The sequence below is a fragment of the Orcinus orca genome, chromosome 9 (genome assembly GCF_937001465.1).
Source record: "Orcinus orca chromosome 9, mOrcOrc1.1, whole genome shotgun sequence".
Taxonomy (NCBI): domain Eukaryota; kingdom Metazoa; phylum Chordata; class Mammalia; order Artiodactyla; family Delphinidae; genus Orcinus; species Orcinus orca.
The window spans coordinates 40,645,930-40,666,127 of NC_064567.1; the positions used below are offsets into that span (position 1 = coordinate 40,645,930).

The following is a 20,198-nucleotide window of genomic DNA, read 5'->3' on the forward strand; positions in this document are numbered from 1 at the left end:
CACCTTCCTTAGTATCTGGCACATAGTAGGTACGTTATCAAGGGTAACAATTGTTCTCATCTGTAATGTAAGATTAAAAAAAGAAGGAGCAAGATTACAGTCTCTTGGATGCCTCAGTGTGTTTTCTGGTCTTTTCCTGCTCTAGATATTCTGATGAAGATAAATCCACATTAATAGAGGCAATGGTTAATTGCCTCCTTGTGGGCTGGACCTGTTCTAAAGCAGAAAATTACCATATTCTTCTTTCTTGAGGTTTCCAATGGGATATATCTATTCTAATTCAGTAGACCTCTTTTTTTAGTGCCTGGCTCAAAGAGGCAATACCACATGCACATTTCCAAATACATCATTTGTATGAACACTCAGGCCTTAACTACATGGGGAAAGCAGTCCAGGAGGGGGTGGGTGTGGGTATTATTTCACATTCACTTGAACCGGTGCCAACTAAACTTCCACAGTTAATTGTGTCTCAGCGATTTTCTCCTGGAAAAAAATAATGATTATGCAGACTTCTAGCTGTTGCTTGGACTTCTTTCGCTCTTGAATTTGTGTTGTTTACAGTCACATAATATATCAAGCAAATGAATATGCATATATCCTCCCACCCCAAGTCTCCCGCAGTCCCCCCCATTTCATAGTTAGTCAATCCACCTCCTTCCTTGCGGTTCCAGCGGTACAGGAGAAGATAGAAGCTGCACATCATGGTAGTTGACTCTTTGGAAAAGCACTCTCGAAGTTAGGGCTGAGAGTGCAAACTAAAGGGATCAGTGGGTAGGGAACCGTTATCTGTGGAAGACTTTTCTGAATGGATAAGTTCAATCCCCAGGAAAATTATGGTCTTCCTTTAATCTCACAGGTAATGCAGGTGGTGAAGGAGCAGGTTATGAGAGCTCTTACAACCAAGCCTAGCTCCCTGGACCAGTTCAAGAGCAAACTGCAGAACCTGAGCTACACCGAGATCCTGAAAATCCGCCAGTCTGAGAGGATGAACCAGGAAGACTTCCAGTCTCGCCCGATTTTGTAAGTTACCCCTGACCCCTACCTCTCAAAGGCTCTGACGCACCATTTCTAGAGTGAAAGCTTATCACGCAGCTGGGCTGTATTGTGAGCTCTTTAGGGAAGGCCAACAAAAGAGCTCTACTCAGTTCCTGAAGTCTCAGCAACTCCTTGAGAAAAGCTGGGCAGGGGTGGGCTAGGAGGAGATGGGGACAGGTGCTGGCAGAAGGATCTAAACCAAGAAGTGACCGGTTACTGACGAGTCCACCAAGAATTTGCAGCTGAAAAGTTTGAAACCTTCTGTAATACTTGGGACAACTTTGTTTTTCCCATGAAGCTATAGTCTATGTAGGTACCCTTGAGTGGCAAGATGTTCTGCCCCAGCCAGAGTGAGAGCTACCAATAATTAAAGTAATATGAACATTGAAGTATCATGAGTAGGAGGGAGGGAGAGCCAGCTTGAGAGGAAGAGAGGGACCCACTTTCTCCCTGCCCCGTTGGCTCTGCTTTGAGTCAGAACGTCTCATATGGCTATTGTGACTATCAACCCACAGGCCTAAGGTGGAGAATCAGGGGACCCCTTTTTTTTTTTTTGTAGTACACGGGCCTCTCACTGCTGTGGCCTCTCCCGTTGCGGAGCACAGGCTCCGGACGCGCAGGCTCAGCGGCCATGGCTCACGGGCCCAGCCGCTCCGTGGCATGTGGGATCTTCCCGGACTGGGGCACGAACCCGTGTCCCCTGCATCGGCAGGCGGACTCTCAACCACTGTGCCACCAGCGAAGCCCCCTGGGGGGGGGGACCCCTTTTTATAGGACTTTGTATCAGATGCACTTGCAACGGTTGTGTAATTTCATGAATCTCCATTTTAAGATGTTCTGAACCTTGAACATGAACACTGTTTTAGACTATTTTGTTTGCTTTATCTTTCTTAGTATTGGCCTCTTTATCTTCCCTTGTTCTTTTCTAAGAGCTAGGTCAGCGCTGTTACCTTTATCATTTATAAGGAAGGGAATAGGAAACAGGCTTGGGGGTAAGGAAAGTGTTTGACATTTCTTCTTATTGTTCCCTCGGAAGGCTGGGCACAGCTTCTTCTGAGCTTTCGATGAAGCCATCTTACATCATAGGTGTCATGAAGTTCATCTTAAACCTTTCTCTGTAATTCTTTTTCTTTCTTCCCCCTTTCTGTTTCCTGTTTTCATATATTTGATGTGTTTAATGATTGGCAATTTGCAAAGCACCTCCTCATGCTATTTCATTTCCTCACACCTGTGTGAGGTAGGCCAACCTTATTCCCATTCGAGGACCAGGATATAGTCTAGAGAAGGGAGGACCTTGTTGACAAGTGGACGAACCAGGACTTGAACTCCAGCCCACTGATCCCTTAGCTAATTCTTCATCTACCCTACCAGAGCTCCTTTGCCAAGTGCAAGACTAAGATGAAGTTTTAAAAAGTACACAGAAAAAACCATAGCCAAGCTATAGTGTCTACTTTGTGTTTATTTTCAAGCCTTAAGAAGCACCATTAGAAGCTGCAGAGCAGAACTGCAGGCTTTAGTGGGGGTGAAGTTAGGCAGCAGGGGAGGGGAAATGCTTCCTCAGGGTCTTCGGCTTGCATCTGCATTAAACTATACCACTATATACACTGGGCAGCAGGCAGCTCTCATGAGAGGCAGAGCTGGGGTTTTGCTTTGGTCCTCAACTAGAAGTTAACAGCCCCATATACCAAGCAGAAAGAACTTCGAATAAATGACTCCTCCGAGATAGTGTTTCTTTCTTTTTTTAATCTTTTTACTGAAGTATAGTTGATTTACAATGTTGTGTTAGTTTCACGTGTACAGCAAAGTGATTTAGTTTCAGATAGGTAGATAGATAATTTTTCAGATTCTTTTCCCTTATAGGTTACTACAGAATATTGAGAATAGTGCCCTGTGCTATACAGTAGGTCCTTGCTGGTTATCTGTTTCATACATAGCAGTGTTTATATGTTAATCCCAAACTCCTAATTTATCCCTCCCCTTCCCCCTTGGTAACCACAAGTTTGTTTTCTATGTCTGTGGGTCTATTTCTATTTTGTACATAAGTTCATTTATATCATTCTTCTTTTTTAGAATCCATGTATAAGTGATTTCATAAGATATTTGTCTTTCTCTGTTTGGCTAGCTTCACTTAGCATGATAACCTCTAGGTCCATCCATGTTGCTGCAAATGGTATTATTTCATTTTGTTTACGGCTGAGTAGTATTCCATGGTGTGTATATACCACATCTTCTTTATCCACTCCTCCGTTGATGGCATTTAGCCATGTCCTGGCTGTTGTAAACAGTGCTGCAGTGAACACTGGGGTGCATGCATCTTTTCAAATTATGGTTTTCTCCAGATATATGCCCAGGAGTGGGATTGCAGGATTACATGGTAGCTCTATTTTTTAATTTTTTAGGGAACCTCCATGCTGTTCTCCATAGTGGCTGCACCAATTTACATTCCCACTAATGTAATGGGATGTGTAGGAGGGTTCCCTTTTCTCCACACCCTTTCCAGCACTTATTATTTGTAGATTTTTTGATGATGGCCATTCTGACCAATGTGAGGTGATACCTGATGCAGTTTCTGTCTTGCAAGGAGGGACAGTGGCGCCTTGCCCCATCCCAGGGCCTACAGTACTAAAATGTTGGATATAATAATGTCTGTTTCAGCAGATGTGTGAACACAAGGAGATTTTATTGTGCTTTTGACAACAGTTCTTAAAACCTAAAGGGAGACTTGAGGGACCACTTCAGTTAAGGCCAAGTGATTCTAAATTAACGTTTGACCGTGACTTTGTTCCAAGGAAGACTGTTAACTGCTTGTCAAGTATGAAAACTTTGCTCCTGCTTTGGCTTCATAACTTTACTTCCCAAGGCCCTGCCTGTGACATTCTGAAGTCTCTTTTCCCTTTATTATAAGAAACTCTTACTTTACGCTTATTATTTAGAGAGAAGCAATGGAAATATTAAGGAAATCTCCTGTTATACGTAACTTTGGCATCATCACTCGGCCACGGGACTGAAAAGCACCACGGTCCACCGGAGCTCTGGGTAGAGTTGCAGTAAAGTCACAAAGACTTGTCAGAGCTACAGCATTTCACGGGGGAGGCCATGAACCAGCCTGGTCATTATCCCAGAGCCCTTAAAACAGGCAGGAGGGTACCAGCCTCCAGCTTCTTCTCCAGCGATGCTCTGTCTGTTAGAATGATCTGCTAGACAGGAGCTCACCGTGGGGTTAGATGAAGTCCAAGTGCTGTCACAGTGGCTTATAGGATAAGCCCGAGTCAAGAAAGAAAAGGCATAGACCGTGTACGATAGTCTTCAGTCATTCATTTAACAAATGTGTATTGAGTGACTCCTACCTGCCAGGCCCAGCCTGAGGTGCTGGGACAGGCAGAGAACCAGACCCTTGGCCGTCCCTGTGCCAGACTCTAAAGCTGGGGTTTGGAGGGATTATCTGGGACTGTGCTTAGGGCCAGGTGGGAGGAAGAACAGGCGGGAGGGTTGTCACTAGAGCACACAGGAAACACATCTAACACAAGCTTGGGGGTGAGGATATTCAAATTTTAGAACTGAAGAGCATCTTTAAGGTCATCCCGTTCACGCTTTTCATTTTGCAGACGGGGCAGTGGCTCGGCTGGGGCTTGCCTGCTGGCGCGGAGCCCCGCTGGCTGCCCTTTCCCCGTCACCTGGCTGCTGCACGCAGCACGGAGGCAAATCTCAGCGCCATGAAGATCCCTTGGGCGTGTGTCTTGTTTTTATAAAATGTTTATATTTCCTGAGAAGGAAAATGCAAACTCCAAGTGACCAAATATTTTGGGAGACTGTGTATTCCGTGGGTTGAAGAAACTCTTATTTCTTAGCTCTTGACTAATTATTTCAGAAGGAGGTATTTGTTATTTTCTACTTAGTGTGACTTTATGGGAAGGATAAGTCCATCCACACAGTTAATCCGAGTTCATGGATATAAAAAGTTTGAATAGTCCCAAGATAGGTCATTTACGATGATGTTGGGGGAAGGGGAGCTGCAGGGACAAACACCAGGGAAGCAGAGAAGCAAAATGTGGAAAATCCAGACCCAGGAGCTAACAGACCTAGGACCAGATTCCAAGGCCATTGTTTGCAAATGTGGCTCTGTAGTCAAGTTCTGTCACCCATTCTAAACCTGTTTTTCTTACGTCTAAAAGTGAAGATGATAAAAGTGTCCACATCGTTGGATTGTTAGGAGGACTCAATGAAATAGTGCATGAAAAGCCCTTAGCACATGCCCCGCACGTAACATCCACTCAGAGAAATGGTCACCCTTATTACGAGCTGATAACCAGAATTTAACAAGTGTCGCAGTGTCAATATGTAAATGGTAAAACTGACACTGTGAATATATTTGTTTATACCTCATCTTATCTCAGAATGTACAGTAAAAGTAGATGAGAAAGAAACAGTAAAAGCAAATAGAGCCAGAAATAAGGCTAGTGCCTATCCTGCAAACCTGCATCCTTGCTAAAGATTGGCCACAAGCTTTGCTCACGGCTCTCGTAGCTAAAGCCAGTGTTCAGTGCACTTGACAAACACTTATCAAGTGCCTGCCACTTGCCAGGTACTGTTCTGTGTGTTGATAATTCAGCAGTGAAGAGAACAGATACAATTATCACCCTTGTAGTGATTATATTTAAATGGGGAGAAATAGATGATAAACATGGTAAATAAGATTGTAGCATGTTAAAAGAGGATGCAGGAGTGCTCGCTTCAGCAGCACATATACTAAAAAAGGAATAATACAGAGAAGATTAGAATGGCCCCTGTGCAAGGATGCGTGAAGTGTTCCATATTTTCAGTAGGTGCAAACCATGACATATAGAATGGCTGAACAACAAGGTCCTATTGTATAGCACAGGGAACTATATTCAATATCCCATAATAAACCATAATGGAAAAGAATATGAAAAAGAATATATACAATGGAATCACTTTAATGAACAGCAGAAATTAACACAACATTGTAAATCAACTGTACATCAATAAAATAATTTTTTTTTCAAAAGAGGATACAGGAAATAAAAAGCAGAATAAGGGAAATGGAGAGTTTGTGATTTTAAATAAAGTGGCAAGAGTAGATCTCTCTAGTTGGCATGGTGACATTTGAGTAAAGATGTGTAAAGGACTAAGAGAGCAGGCTATGTGTGTATGTGGGAGAAACGATTTCCAGCAGAGAGGATCACCAGTGCAAAGGCCCTGAGGCCAGAGTAGGTCTGGGCACTCAGTTAGTAACAAAGAGGCAAGTGTGGTTGGAGCAGAGCAAGCAATAGAAGGCGAGGCCAGAAAGGTAGCCAGGAGCCTGAATTTGTGGGACCTTGTTGAGGAACCACTGGCGCAGGGGACTGGTGTGCTGTGACTTGGGTTTTTAATGATCTCTCTTGCTGTTGTATGGAGAATAGACTCCAAGGAGGCAAGTTTGGAAGCAGAGAGGTCAGGGAGGAAGTTATTTCAATAATCCAAGCAAGAGATGATGAGAAGTGATTAGAGTCTCTACCGTAGATTATATAGATTTTGAAGATGAGAAGCAAAGGTATTTACTGATCAATTAGATGAAGGGTATAAGAGAAGGATGAACTCAGATTTGGGGCCTGAACAACCAAAGGACAGAGTGAGTGGAGCAGGCTTGGACAAGGGGATCAAGAGTTTAGTTTTGGACCTGTCAAGTTTGAGGCATATGCGAGATATCCAAATAGACAGCTGGATTGATGAGTTTGGAGTTTGGCCGAGAGGTCTAGGTCAGAATAATAAATTTGGATGTAGTCAGCAGAAAGTTGGTGTTTAAAGTCATGAGTCTGAAATATAAAGACCAGAAGAGGTGCAAGGAATGACCTTGGGGACCCTGTAGTAAGACAGAAACAGATCCATTTCTATGAAATAGACACTGTGACTCAGCCCAGAGTCTCCCCAGAGCCCTTGTAGATCAGGGATTGGCAAACTATAGCTCTTAGGCCAAAATGACCCACTATCCGTTTTTGTAAATAGAGCTTTATTGGAACACAGCCACGCTCCTTTGTCCGCATGCTGTCATCTGCTTTCACTCTACCATGGCAGAGCTCAGTAGCTGCAATGGAGTGTATGACCCACAAAGTCTGGAACATTTACCATCTGGCCTTTTACAGAAAAAGTTTGCCAGCCTCTGTTCTAGATGAACACCAGATGGCAGCTCGGCAGGGCAGACCCCAGGTCCGGGAAGGAGTCTCACTAGTCTAGTGGTGCTGTCTGTCCTCTGCACATGGCACTGGCCTCATTGGGCCTGGACTTGGGATTCTCTTCAGGAAAAAGTGTTAGAATTTGAGTTGCTCTTCACACACTCATTTATTCTCCCTCCTTTAATCTTTCTCCTTTTATTTATTTACAGGGCTTTTAGATAGAATTAGGGGAATATTTATCAAAGCAAAGCCAGTGAACCCATGACCTTGACCTCATTAGCCCCAAGCTGAGGATTTCAACACCCAATTCCAGCCCATGGTTACTACCTGGATTACCCTAGAGGTCATATCTCATTCACAGAGACACCATATAGGGATTACATATGTTTTCCTAATATGAGTGAATTTGGTAACTACTGAATCCATTTGCAGGGAAAGAAGAGGATGTAACTTAGGGGAAAAAAAAAAAAAAACCTGTTCCATTTCCCACATTGCCTAATCATGTTTTGGAGTCCTTTGGGTTCATAACAAGAAAAGGTAACTCTTGTAGCATCAGATCCACTTATTCTGATAGTCTGTCTCCGAAGATGGTTCATAATGGAGTGTGTCCTGATGAGCACATCAGGGTCTTACACTAAAAATCATAAATCGTCAAGTTCTTTCAGTTATTTCCTCCTTTTGGCCCTTGTCTCTGCATCTTCATCTCCATTTTAATAACTAAACTCTAGCCTAATAAAACTATTATTTAAAGATACATCTCTAACCTCAGACTTGATGAAATTCAGATTCTCTCTCCCATGATTTCCCCGTCGCCCCAACTCGGAAGCCAGGAGTGGTGATGTATTGTTGTGTGCGACTGCCCTGGCAATTCCCCACCTTCTTCTCCGTTCGGAGCAGGGTTCATCAAAGCTGCAATTTGCTGAGTCCATTCTATAAAAGCTGAACGCTGATAATAGATAGTTTTAGTGATCTGAAAGCCTGAGATGAGACCCTGTGAGACCCACACTGGAAAAGCAAATGCAAGTAAAGCAAATGCACCAGGCTGTACCTCTGGGGCTGAATCTTCGCATTAGGCTTTATAAATAGTCAGTTGGAACAGTATCAAATGACAGGGAATTTGAGGCCATTTAAGTCCAAAATATGTATTAACAGCTTTCTAGAATACCTTGTTAGATGGCCAGATCCTTTTATATCACTTTTTATTCTTTTTTTTTTTCTCATGGGTAAATAGATGCAGTTTGCACAAGAAACACTTGAGTTTGTACCCCTATTCAGGGCTTCACCTCTGTAAACTCTTTCCCGTCTGTGAGATGGGAATGATGATATTAATACCTGTTCCCAAAAGTTGGCGTTTTTGTAGTGGGGAGGAGGGAAGGGGTGTTACATGAGCTAAAATTGCATGGTACATACTATCTGGCTCATAGCACACACGTACCGAGTGTCTGTGCCTTCCGCACCTGGAAACAGAACACCATGTTAGGACAGATTGCCTGCAATCCAGAGCAAGCCCAGAGTTAAGCCTGAAGCTGACAAAAATGTGAGCCTTGACTACCGTGTAATATGGGCACCAGGAATATTTGGCTTGAGGAAAGAAGAGAATATTATCAAAGCAAATTCAGTAACACCTTGCATTCCTGCCCAATGCTTACAGCTAACTTACACTCACACTGTCTCCTTTGGGACAGGAAAGATTCTTATTCCCATTTTACAGATGAGGAAACTGAGACTTAAAGGAGCTACCTGAAATGCCAATCATGGGCAGAGCCTAGACTGAAGTCCTATCCTTCTGAGTTTGGGTCAGTGCTTTCAACACTGCTCTGAGGGCTGGACTCTGGGTCTCTCTATACATCCTCAAGTAGAACAACTCTAGCTTTACTAGACTCAAATGCTAGGGCACTACATAAAATTTCACACGATAAAAAATCTCTGCTCTTGAAATAAAAGATTTAAAACCCATTGCACTCTATTATCATATCTTTACAGCATAGTGCATCTAAACCTAAATTACATTGTATTACCCTGAGACAAGATGCACATAAGCCTTAATTTATCCTCTCATTATCCCAATCTCTGTGGGCTACAATCTGGGTCAATGTGTTGTTCCCAGTTGTAAGTGACAGAGTCCAAAGCAAAATGTGGTCCTGTACTTTGCCCAATACTGTGTTTGCTGTGGAATAGTCATCGTGTGGTGGCAGATCACAGATGCAGTCTAGGAGTTTATCTGCTGTAAGGGGGCAGAACATGACCAGAGAGTCATTGTCTCAGCAGAGCTGAGTGAATTTTCACATAAATTTATATCTGTGGCTTTGTAAAACAAGAGAAGAAATTTCTCAGGAGACCTTGGTCTAGAAAAACGTCACTGAAGTGATTGGTGCTCTTGTGGGTATCTGTAAATGTCAGAGAACCTCTTTCCACTGATGCTTAATAAGTGATTCTCTAAAGCACCCACCTGGGAGTATCGGGTTGTTCATGAAAAGTTGCAGCTTGCACTCGCCTGCCCCGTCTGCCCACGGTGCCCTTTCGGCCAAGTGCTCTTCTCAAGGCGCGCTGTGGAATGTGTGTTTATCCTTTCACAGGGAACTCAAGGAGAAGATTCAGCCAGAAATCTTGGAGTTGATCAAACAACAGCGCCTGAACCGCCTCGTGGAAGGGACCTGCTTTAGGAAACTCAACTGCCGGCGGAGGCAAGGTATTGTTTGGGGCCACTCCAGACCCAGCAAGGAAGAACAGTGGCCCGCCCCCTGCGGAATCACACGGGCATGGGTGTTGGTTTAAGGGTAGGCTATGCAGCCTTGTACTCAGGACAGGACTAGCAGTCCAGGTAAGTTCTGATTTCCCATGTATACCCAGGGAGAATCAAAATCTAGAATCGCCAGGAGACCTGTGGAACTGAAGAGCCACCTGGGCCATTTCGTGCCTCAAGTCTGCCAGTAGTGGTTCAACAACAGCTGACGTTATTGAGAGCTTACCATTTGCCAGGCTCTCACTTTACCTATGTTAATGAAGCTCATCTTCCCAGTAACCCTATGAAGTAGCTACTGTGATTACGCCCACTTTACAGATAGGGAAAGTAAGGCAGTGAGGTGCGAAGTAACTTGCTCAAAGTCACAGAAGAGCAGGGATTTATACTCCAGCAGCTCTATGACGCTAACTTTTAATGATTCACTATGCTATCAGGAGAGCTGGTACCCACTGTTGGATTTGATGTTGAAATTTTCAGCATGGATGGCCCTTATTTTCAAATCCCCATACTGATTCTCTTCCAAGTCAGAATTATTTTATTTGTAGATATAAGTAACAGTGAACCAAGGGGGGATAGAATCAATTTTCATAATCTTGTAAGACAAATTTCTGATCTGTCTCTATAAACTTTAATCCCAAAATATCCAGTTAAAATGGATGCCATTAGACTAGCTCCAATAGGTGGAAAGAATTTCCAGCTGTTTCTTAGCCAGGGAAGTAAAGTCCCTTGATTGCTTTCTTGACATACTGCTCATTGTGACGTACTCATATCATACTGTCCTGGAAACAAATAGAAAATAAAATTGAAAGATAAGATTTGGGGAGAGGTGACGAGATTGGGGAACAGTCAGGAACAAGCATAAGCATTAGCAACTGTACCAAGAACAAGCATCAGTTATGGCCCCAGAGAAACCCTGGCAGATATTTTTGAAACCCGATGGATGCCCTGCTCAGACACAGGCCTCGCCCACTAATGACAAACATCACTTCGTGTTTATGCTGAGCCCATCCTCCCGGCCATTTACTTTTAATGGCTTTGCGCTGAATATTGAGTAAATTCAACGTATTTCGAATGTAAGCATTAAAAATCGTATTAAGGAATGTCCAAAGGCAGAACTTCCTTGACAAATGAAAATGCAGGTTATTCCCAGAGGATAAGAAACCATGACAATGGGTATATGCCCAGTAGTGGGATTGCTGGGTCGTATGGCAGTTCTATTTGTAGTTTTTTAAGGAACCTCCATACTGTTCTCCATAGTGGCTGTACCAATTCACATTCCCACCAGCAGTGCAAGAAAACCATAATTCAAAAAGAGTCATGTACCAAAATGTTCATTGCAGCTCTATTTGCAATAGCCCGGAGATGGAAACAACCTAAGTGCCCATCATCGGATGAATGGATAAAGAAGATGTGGCACATATATACAATGGAATATTACTCAGCCATAAAAAGAAATGAAATTGAGTTATTTGTAGTGAGGTGGATGGACCTAGAGTCTGTCATACAGAGTGACGTAAGTCAGAAAGAGAAAGACAAATACCGTATGCTAACACATATATATGGAATTTAAGAAAAAAAAATGTCATGAAGAACCTAGGGGTAAGAAGGAATAAAGACACAGACCTACTAGAAATCGGACTTGAGGATATGGGGAGGGGGAAGGGTGAGCTGTGACAAAGCGAGAGAGAGGCATGGACATATATACACTACCAAACGTAAGGTAGATAGCTAGTGGGAAGCAGCCGCATAGCACAGGGAGATCAGCTCCGTGCTTTGTGACCACCTGGAGGGGTGGGATAGGGAGGGTGGGTGGGAGGGAGATGCAAGAGGGAAGAGATATGGGAACATATGTATATGTATAACTGATTCACTTTGTTATAAAGCAGAAACTAACATACCATTGTAAAGCAATCATACCCCAATAAAGATGTTAAAAAAAAAAAGAAAATAAACCATGACAATGAGCTTCAGGCTGGGCCTGGGGGAGGACAAATGGGCAGAGTAAGAAAGGACTGAGTTACAGCTGGGACTGACAAAGGCTCACGTTAGGAAGAAGGAACTCACCTCTCCCATTCAGCCGTTGGAGGACTGGTTCACCCCCTCTTTCCTCACTGCATTCCTTGCATTTGGGCACCTTCATCAGAGTGAATGCTGTTCTAAGAAGACAGTGTGGCACAGTGAGGAAGACAAGAGCCCTGGAGCCAGATGAAGTGGGTACCTTCCTACCTCTGTCCCTGTCCAGCTCTGTGACCTTGAGCAGTTTCCCCATCAGAAATGGGGTTAACAATGCCTGTCTCCTAAAGTTATTGTGAGGAAGAAAAGTGCTCATGAATGCAGCTCTTAGAAAGCAGCCTTAAACAAAGGGGGTGGTAGCTACTGTTTTATTCTGGATGATCCTGTAGAAAAGAACAATGAGCTGGGGGTGAGTAGACTTGGTTCTAAGCTTCTCAACTCTGTACTTACAGAGTTAACCACCTGGGTGTTTATATGCAGAACACGTGACCTCTCAGGGCCACAGTTTCTCATCTGTTAAGTGGGAGAACAGGACTAGATGATCTATTAGTTCAGTCAGCCAGATTGCCTACTGTATGCTCTGATCTCCTCATTGCCTTTGGCAAAATCAATATTCAGGATATATTGCCCACGTAAGGTGATTTATAAAGTTTTTATTTACCTGATATTGGGCAAAAGGCACAGAAGTGGGGGGAGGAGAGAGGTGGCAAATAGACACATGCCACCAAATGCCTCCGCTCATGCCTAGCTAGAATCCTTCGGAACCTAATTCAGAGAACGCAATTTGACCTTCCAGTCTACTCCACCACGAGACTTCCCTTTCTAGACTGAAATGGGTAGATTCTACTTGAATAATCCTGATTCTAGATATCATAATTACAGTTTTTTGGCTAAAGAAGTGTTAGTCCCAAATATACCACTTTTTCCAGTTTTCTAAAAATGAATTGCCTACTGAACAAAAAATATTAGCATCTAGATTATAAATTTATTAGTTAAACTCCCTAGGGAGCACGACCATCTGTGTTTAGTATAACATCATCCTTCCAAGTGAAGGAAGGCTTTTTGGTGTTTCGTAAATTGATCTAAAACCTGGTGACTAGCTCTGTGTGCTTAAAAATAGGGATTCAAAGCAGACTGTGCTGAAATTGGTTTCCTATCACCCCATCAAAACATTCCATTTAGATTTACCCACATTAGTGAGGACATGATGGAAAAGCATTTTAATCCCTTGGAGAAAGGTGAGATCTCAGACAGGAACAGCCATGAGCCATCCCTGGTTAAAGAGCAAGTACATACGCAAAGGGCCCGTGCGTGACCACACTCCCTCTAAACTTGTCCAACAGTGAGTCAAACACAGATGAGTGGATTTAAGTATTAACTTTACAGGGGAAAATAGGAAAGAGCTTCCTGTCTCACAGAACTGGAAAGAAGAGGAGCAGATGCAGAGCCCCTTAGTGTGCCACGTTTGGCCAGAAGGCCCCTGAGTTGCTACTTGCCCATCATTCCACCTGCCTCATTTGCAACTCTGCTACTTGGTTAGTCCAATAGAGATATATACAAATCTGGATTTCTGGGAATTCTGACCACGGTAGAACTGAGAGGCAGTAAATCATGGGAGACACACCAAGCTGCATTCAAGTCCCTGCCTCCCCACCCCCTAGCTGGGTAGCCTTGGACAACCTGATAAATCTCTCTGTGCTTCTGTTTCCTGATCTGTCAAGTGGGGATGATGTCAGTTCCTACATCGAATCATTGCAAGGGTTAAATAAAATCATGCATCTATAGCACCTGGTGCTCAGCACATGGTCAAACATTCATTAATGGTATTTAGTATTAAGTTTAGCTTACAGTTATTTAGAATATAGGTTTTTAAACACAGGCCATAGAGTGGCAACGGCTGTCGCATACTTGCTTCACTCTGTCCCGCATTCTCTATGGAATGTGAAAGGCTCTTGTTCACAATCCTTCATAATGAGATTGCCTTGCTTCCGTGTTTCCTGAACTTCTCAAGAGAGTTAAGATGAAATCCCAGAAGTTGTCTATGTTCGAGCTGTTATATGCTTCATGAGAATCTACAGGCTCAGGAACTGCCTCCTATTTTCCTTTCTTTTCAGAGATTAGGGTCTTTCAGAATCACTTGCATTGAATAGTCTTGATAAGAGCCCAGGGCTACACACTGGAGTATCATTTTCAAGAAATGATAGTATGAAACTTTTGCTTCTTGTTGAAGACAGTGTCCGTTTTGTTGACCAGTATCCCTTCTCTAAGCATTAACATGACAAACTTAATCTGAAACCCACTGGTGAGTGAAACGTGTACCCGGAGGAGTTGGCATGTTCCTGCGCCGAGGCCAAGGGCGGTGAACCTGCCTTGTTCTTTCAGCTCGCTCAGAAGACCTAGAGCCGAATGGTATGTTCAGGCCATTTCAGTAACCATGTGAACCCTTTTGGGGAGCAGGTTGTTTCTTCCTCTTTGATTGAAATTTTCTTTTAATATTTAATTAAACCTTATCATAACTCATTTTTACAAAAAGGCAGGTATAAGTAAATGCGTTTTTTCAAAAGAAGAGAAGCCAGATTATTTTCAGAAAAAATCACTTTGCAATAGATGAAAATAACAGATAATCATTGTTCTCAAAAGGTGGAGGGACCAGAGCTTCCCTGGTGGCGCAGTGGTTGAGAGTCCGCCTGCCGATGCAGGGGACACAGGTTCGTGCCCCGGTCCGGGAGGATCCCACATGCCGCGGAGCGGCTAGGCCCGTGAGCCATGGCCGCTGAGCCTGCGCGTCCGGAGCCTGTGCTCTGCCACGGGAGAGGCCACAATAGTGAGAGGCCTGCATACCGCAAAAAAAAAAAAAAACCATTAAAAAAAAAGGTGGAGGGACCAGTAATGTGAATGAGAGGGGTTACCATTGACTAGAAGATGAGGAAGGCACTAATATTTGAGAGCCAGCTCTGTGGAAGGTGCATGATGGGTACTCTATATATGTTTTACTCATATAATTATTAGTGTTACTTAACAAAGGAACCATAGGGGTCCCTAAGGTTTTTATAATTTGGCCAAGACTCCATAGCTGATGTGTCAAGACCAGGTGTGTAACTCAGGTCTGTGTGACTCCAAAGTATCAGTTAGGCCAAACCATCTTTAAAATGACTCGGGGGCTCTGGAGTTAATCTTTTGCTATGAAAGGAGAGTCTCCAGGGAGACAGAATTCTGAATCAAAACAAGAGTATCTCGTTCTGAAGAATGTTCAGTGAAGTGAGGAAGATTTGAAAGGCGGAATGACCTTCATTCTGTATCCGTAGTTGTTGTCTTCCTTTACTGAACCAACAGAGGTATCTTCTATCTCATCACCTGGAAGATGACATTTCCCTTTAAAAGCATTGCTGGGGTTCCTCATGTTTTGTGACTTGGAAACGTTTGACCCTAGGCAGGAAGCAGACCTTCCCCTGAGCACGCTGAAGATTTCGCACATTTTAGGTTAACCTAAGAAAGACCCAAAGTCCTAGTGGAAGTGCCCTAAGATTTCACTTCAGGAAAGGCCGCCTGTCTCCCAAACACAGGACTTTCAGGGCCCCCTGGGCCAGCAGCCAGCTGCCAACTGTGGGCTTTGCGCACAAGACAAAGATGTCCCCCTGAGTCCATGGCAGAGTCGATCAGGACTCGGTTCTTGCTGTGCCCTGTGCCTCACTTTACAGTCCACATTTCACGCTCGACAATGGTAGCTGTTCAGCTTGCCCGCCTCCCATAAACACCTGCTGGCCGACCCAACACTGGTCTCCAGCCTGGGTATGAAGAGAGACAATGAGCTGCACTGTTCCATATAGCTACCTATGGCTATTTAAGTTCATTAAAATTCAATAAAATTCAAAATTTCTTCTATTCCTATTGAATAAGCAGGTACAGAGTATTTGCATCATTGCAGAAAGTTCTTTCGAACATTGCTGCAAGAATTACCGTTGTCAAGGGTGATTAGCTGCATAATGATCTATGTGACATATAACTTTAATCAGCCCTGGAGACCTTCTTAGCAGGCTGTGAGCTTTGAAACCAGCTTTTCCCTCTGACCGACCTTCACACACACACACACACACACACAGAAAAAAAGAGTGAAGCACAAAATGATCTCCATATTTTCAGTTTTTGAGTTGGGGGAATGAAAAGATGGCTATTAACGTACTAACATTTCTAATTGACTGAAAGACCTCTATACTAACTCCTGTTTTCTCTTTAAATGCTACTAAACAATCTTTGCTAATGTTCTCACTGCTTCCTGCTAATTGCTTTTAGTGACACAATCCACTCATTCATTGCCCAGAGGGATTGGGGAACTAGTAACATCATGCTGGGTTTTGAATAGAAAATACACATTTTTCTTACCATAAAAGAAACTGCGAATCAAGCTGCCACTGACGGCTGACACTGAAACTGTCTCACCCAACAAGTCGGTGCGCTCTGCTGGTCGGAGGTGGCATCTCTGCTCTCCTTTATAGGGGCTCTGCCTTCAAGACAGCCACACACAAGTTATGATGCCTCTAAACCTTCCCAGAGCTAACGACTCCAGCCTTTATCCTGAGAGAGATACTGGCTGAGTATCCACCCATTTGTTTATGAGTCAAAACAACCTTCCCAAGCCGTTCAGCCCCTTTTCCAATATTTTGTCATCCATCCAAGACTTCCTATTTGATGGGAGGAGCAGAACACATCACTCACATCAATGATGCACAGATCTTTTGTTCTCCACCATCTTAGTAGTAGACCGAGAAAGAGGAACTTCTATAGGATAAGAGAAGAGGTAGCCAGAGGTAGGAGGAAAACCAGAAGCTGGTGGTGTCATAAAAGTCAAGAGAATTTAAGCCTCTGGAAGGAGGAAAATCTGTCAGCTATACCCTGTATTGTTATGGCAAGGTTCCAAGTAGCCTTTTGTGTTTCTTTAAACAAACAGTGACTACAGCTTTTCAAGGAAGACGGTTGTTTTACCTCCCGGAACCCTGATAAATAGCCACTGTTTTCAATAGTTTCTGAATGTAGGAGTGTGTTGCACAAGAGATTTTCCCTATTCCTGTTTTTCCCTGTAGTATAGGCAGAGCTGCTGAGTCACAGTCCCTACTTCCCAGACCTGGGAAACAAGTGTTTCCACCATATTTCTTTAAGTTGCCACTAAGAGCTAGGGAGCTCCTTCTCCTTGAGCTGCTTGGCTTTGTCCCTCATGTCTGCCTTTCATCCTAATAATTTTTGCTACACCCAGTAGAGTACTGTAGGCACTCTGCAAATATTCACTGGAGAAATAGACATAACATATTAAATAGACAACTTACGAAAGTATGTGCAGCAAATTTTTGAAGTGTTGCAAATGAATGTAAGTTGTGCATTTCACTCCACAGTATATGTTTGTACCACTTAAAGTTCTCAATGCTCCCCCAATTATACTGAGGATGATTGATCCATTTGTGCCATATTGACCCTTGGGCTTCAGGTTACCACTGCCAATCCCTAGAGTTTACCCCGGTTTGAAAAGTGAGGGATTTCTAGGAAGAACAGGCTAAGACCTCACTCAAAATAAGAACAGCGTGTCTAAGCACAGCTCACCAACTTCCTTCCCAGCTTTCTGTCACCGTTTTTCAGTTGCTCACTTAGCCAAAGTCCCATCTCAGAGGTAGCAGGGGAAGGAGAGCTCTCTAGGAAATTTTTCCAGCTAGATTTGCCATCACAGTTCATTTAGACAAGGTGAAAGGTCCTTCGGGGGGAAGAAATCTCTACAGTTACTCATGCCAGGTTCCCAAGAGCACTGTTGGTGCTCGTGGCCAAAACTTGGCCCTCTCCTTTGGAGTTGCAATTCCTATTGTGAATTACAAGTCAAATTCCCAAATGTGTTCTCCTCATGGAAAACTGCCTAATTGAAATGGTTATGAATTATTCAGGGAATAACTTTATTTTCTCCCTTTGAAATGCTCTCCCAGAAGAATGACCTGTGCTGTTGAGTGTGTGTGTGTGTATAGGTATATATATATAACAGAATTCTGAAAAATTAACAATTCCAGATGTTTTCCTAGCACTCAAATCACTGTTTCTTTCCTCTCAAATTTTCCCACCAGCGTTTAGATTTTTTTAAGTATATGGATTGCCATATTCTGGCTACGTTCAGGAATTCTCAAACCCTGTTTATAGATGAGAAAGGAATCACAGAGGCATTTTGCTTTTGTGGATCCAGTTTGGGTGTTTTCTTTGTTCATTGTGTGGCTTTTACTTCCAATTTTAAAACTTTCTTTCCTACAAAAAGAATTGTAGTTAAAATGTGGTTTTGCAGTGAAAGCAATTTTAGGTAGAAGAACATTTTTCTTAAACATTATAGAGACCTTTTTGGTCAGAGTGGCTTCAAAATAATTTGTGTTTGTAGACACAGTAATGGGGTGACTTGACCAAGGCCACTGTGTTTGCCAATTGCATAATGTCACAAAGGGGTTTACAGGTCAGGGATGCTCCATGCCTTAAGCATCTTGACCAGTGGGTCTTCATTTATCAATTTAGCCAACAGCAACTGTGTAACTTCCACGTGCCAGGCACTGTGCCAAGGGACCAGTGCAGTGCAATTGTGAAGACAGTGGTTGTCATCAGAGCGCCCTGGCTTCTCCACACTGTCAGGGCTGATGTGTGTCCTGGAGTCCTCTTCTGTCAGTAACCTTTCACACTGAACCCACTGGGACAAGTTGCTTACCTAGGGTCTATGGCAGATAATGGGGAATACTAAGGGGCTTAACATGGGAGCACCAAGGATCCAAGGAGATGCTGGAGCAGCTAAGAGGATGGGAAGGGTCCCTTTGGCTGCAGTAATCAGAGAGGGCTTCCTGGAGGAGGCAGCATCTAGCACAGCCCTGAGAGCTGCACGAAGATTGCTGTCACAATCTAAGTTTCTTATCTAGAAAAAGCACTCTCTGCCTCCTTCTTGCTGCCTCACCAGCTTATTCAAAAATTTTTATTACATTTGGGGAAGTCAACTTAAAGGAGTTATTTATGAGAATGATCCTAAGGTACTGGTCACACTTATTTGAGAGAACTAAACTCTAGGAAAGAGAGAGGAGATGATTGCAATATCCTCATTCTTGGATAAATTTCTGAATTATTAGTGTATTTCCTCATGAATTCCATCCCTTGTGTGTATCACTAGCTTCCTAACAGTTTATTCATTGATTAGTTTGTGTACATAGGCCTCAGGAGTGAGGGGTTTGATATGCCAACTGAGATACGGCACAACCATCTCATCAGTCTTACAATCTCACAGAGGAAAGTGGAAGCAGAAAAATTCTGAGAAAGCTGTTTTCTCTTCATCTCCCTCCCCACTTTTGTCAGGCCCAACTGAATAAAGAATAATCCCCTAGTCATTCTAGTAACCCTCTGGAAGCCACCACCTCAGAAACTCTGTTGCCGTATCAAATAAAAGGATTTGATAACTTTCCCAGTGGTACCAAATGTCTACCAAGAAGGACAGGAGCTAACTAAATATCAAAATCGAGAAGGGACTAACTTCCAGGGCTCTAGAATCATTCCTTCTTGAAGAATTAAAATCAAAGGAACTGCGTGTTCTCCTAGGCAAGACTATGACGAAATAAGGATGTCAATATTTTTTGGAAACCGGAATCGCTTACCTGGTAAATTTGTGTTTTTTTTCCCCCAGACAAGTTTTGGTATTGTCGGCTTTCACCAAACCACAAGGTCCTGCATTATGGAGACTTGGAAGAAAGTCCTCAGGGAGAAGTGCCCCACGATTCCTTGCAGGACAAACGTAAGTGCCTCTCCTGTGTTGGAGGCCTGAGTTTTGGTTGCTTGTTCGTTTCCTGGTCACAGAATATCATGCAGAAAGACTGTCAACCTCAGTAAACCCATTAGGCATGTCTCATCTAGCTGTGAGTCCTGGCTGAGCCGTCTCATCAAGCATAAGACCTTGATGGATTTGTGGTTTGGGACTGAAGAGGGGAGGGGGTAAAAGGAATGCTCACCTATCTTTCCTGAAAGACGTAAACCTGGGGTTCAAACACCCACTTTTACGTTACTTGTCCAAGTGTTATTCTAAGGAGCAAAAACAATATAAACCTGATTGTCAGTTGTCTTTTTCTGATGACCCAGAATAATTTCACATGAATCATGTACTTGATCCCACCACGTTTATGCATTATAGGTTACTGTATCCCACACTTATAATGCAGAGCTAATGCCAGATCCACGTATGGCTCGTTTACTTC

General features: G+C 43.3%; 1 protein-coding gene and 1 pseudogene across 7 annotated transcripts in view; both read left to right on the forward strand.

Annotated features, from left to right (window-relative positions):
- ELMO1 (engulfment and cell motility 1) overlaps positions 1-20,198 on the forward strand; it is a 549,020-nt gene that overhangs the window by 503,947 nt on the left and 24,875 nt on the right. For all 7 annotated transcript variants that reach the window (XM_049715202.1, XM_049715199.1, XM_049715198.1 and 4 more), the window contains 3 exons: positions 857-1,020; positions 9,782-9,894; positions 19,634-19,741. In XM_049715202.1, the coding sequence (XP_049571159.1) occupies positions 857-1,020; positions 9,782-9,894; positions 19,634-19,741 (385 nt within the window). The remainder of the gene's footprint in view (positions 1-856; positions 1,021-9,781; positions 9,895-19,633; positions 19,742-20,198) is intronic.
- Positions 5,758-5,853, forward strand: LOC117201376 (uncharacterized; annotated as a pseudogene).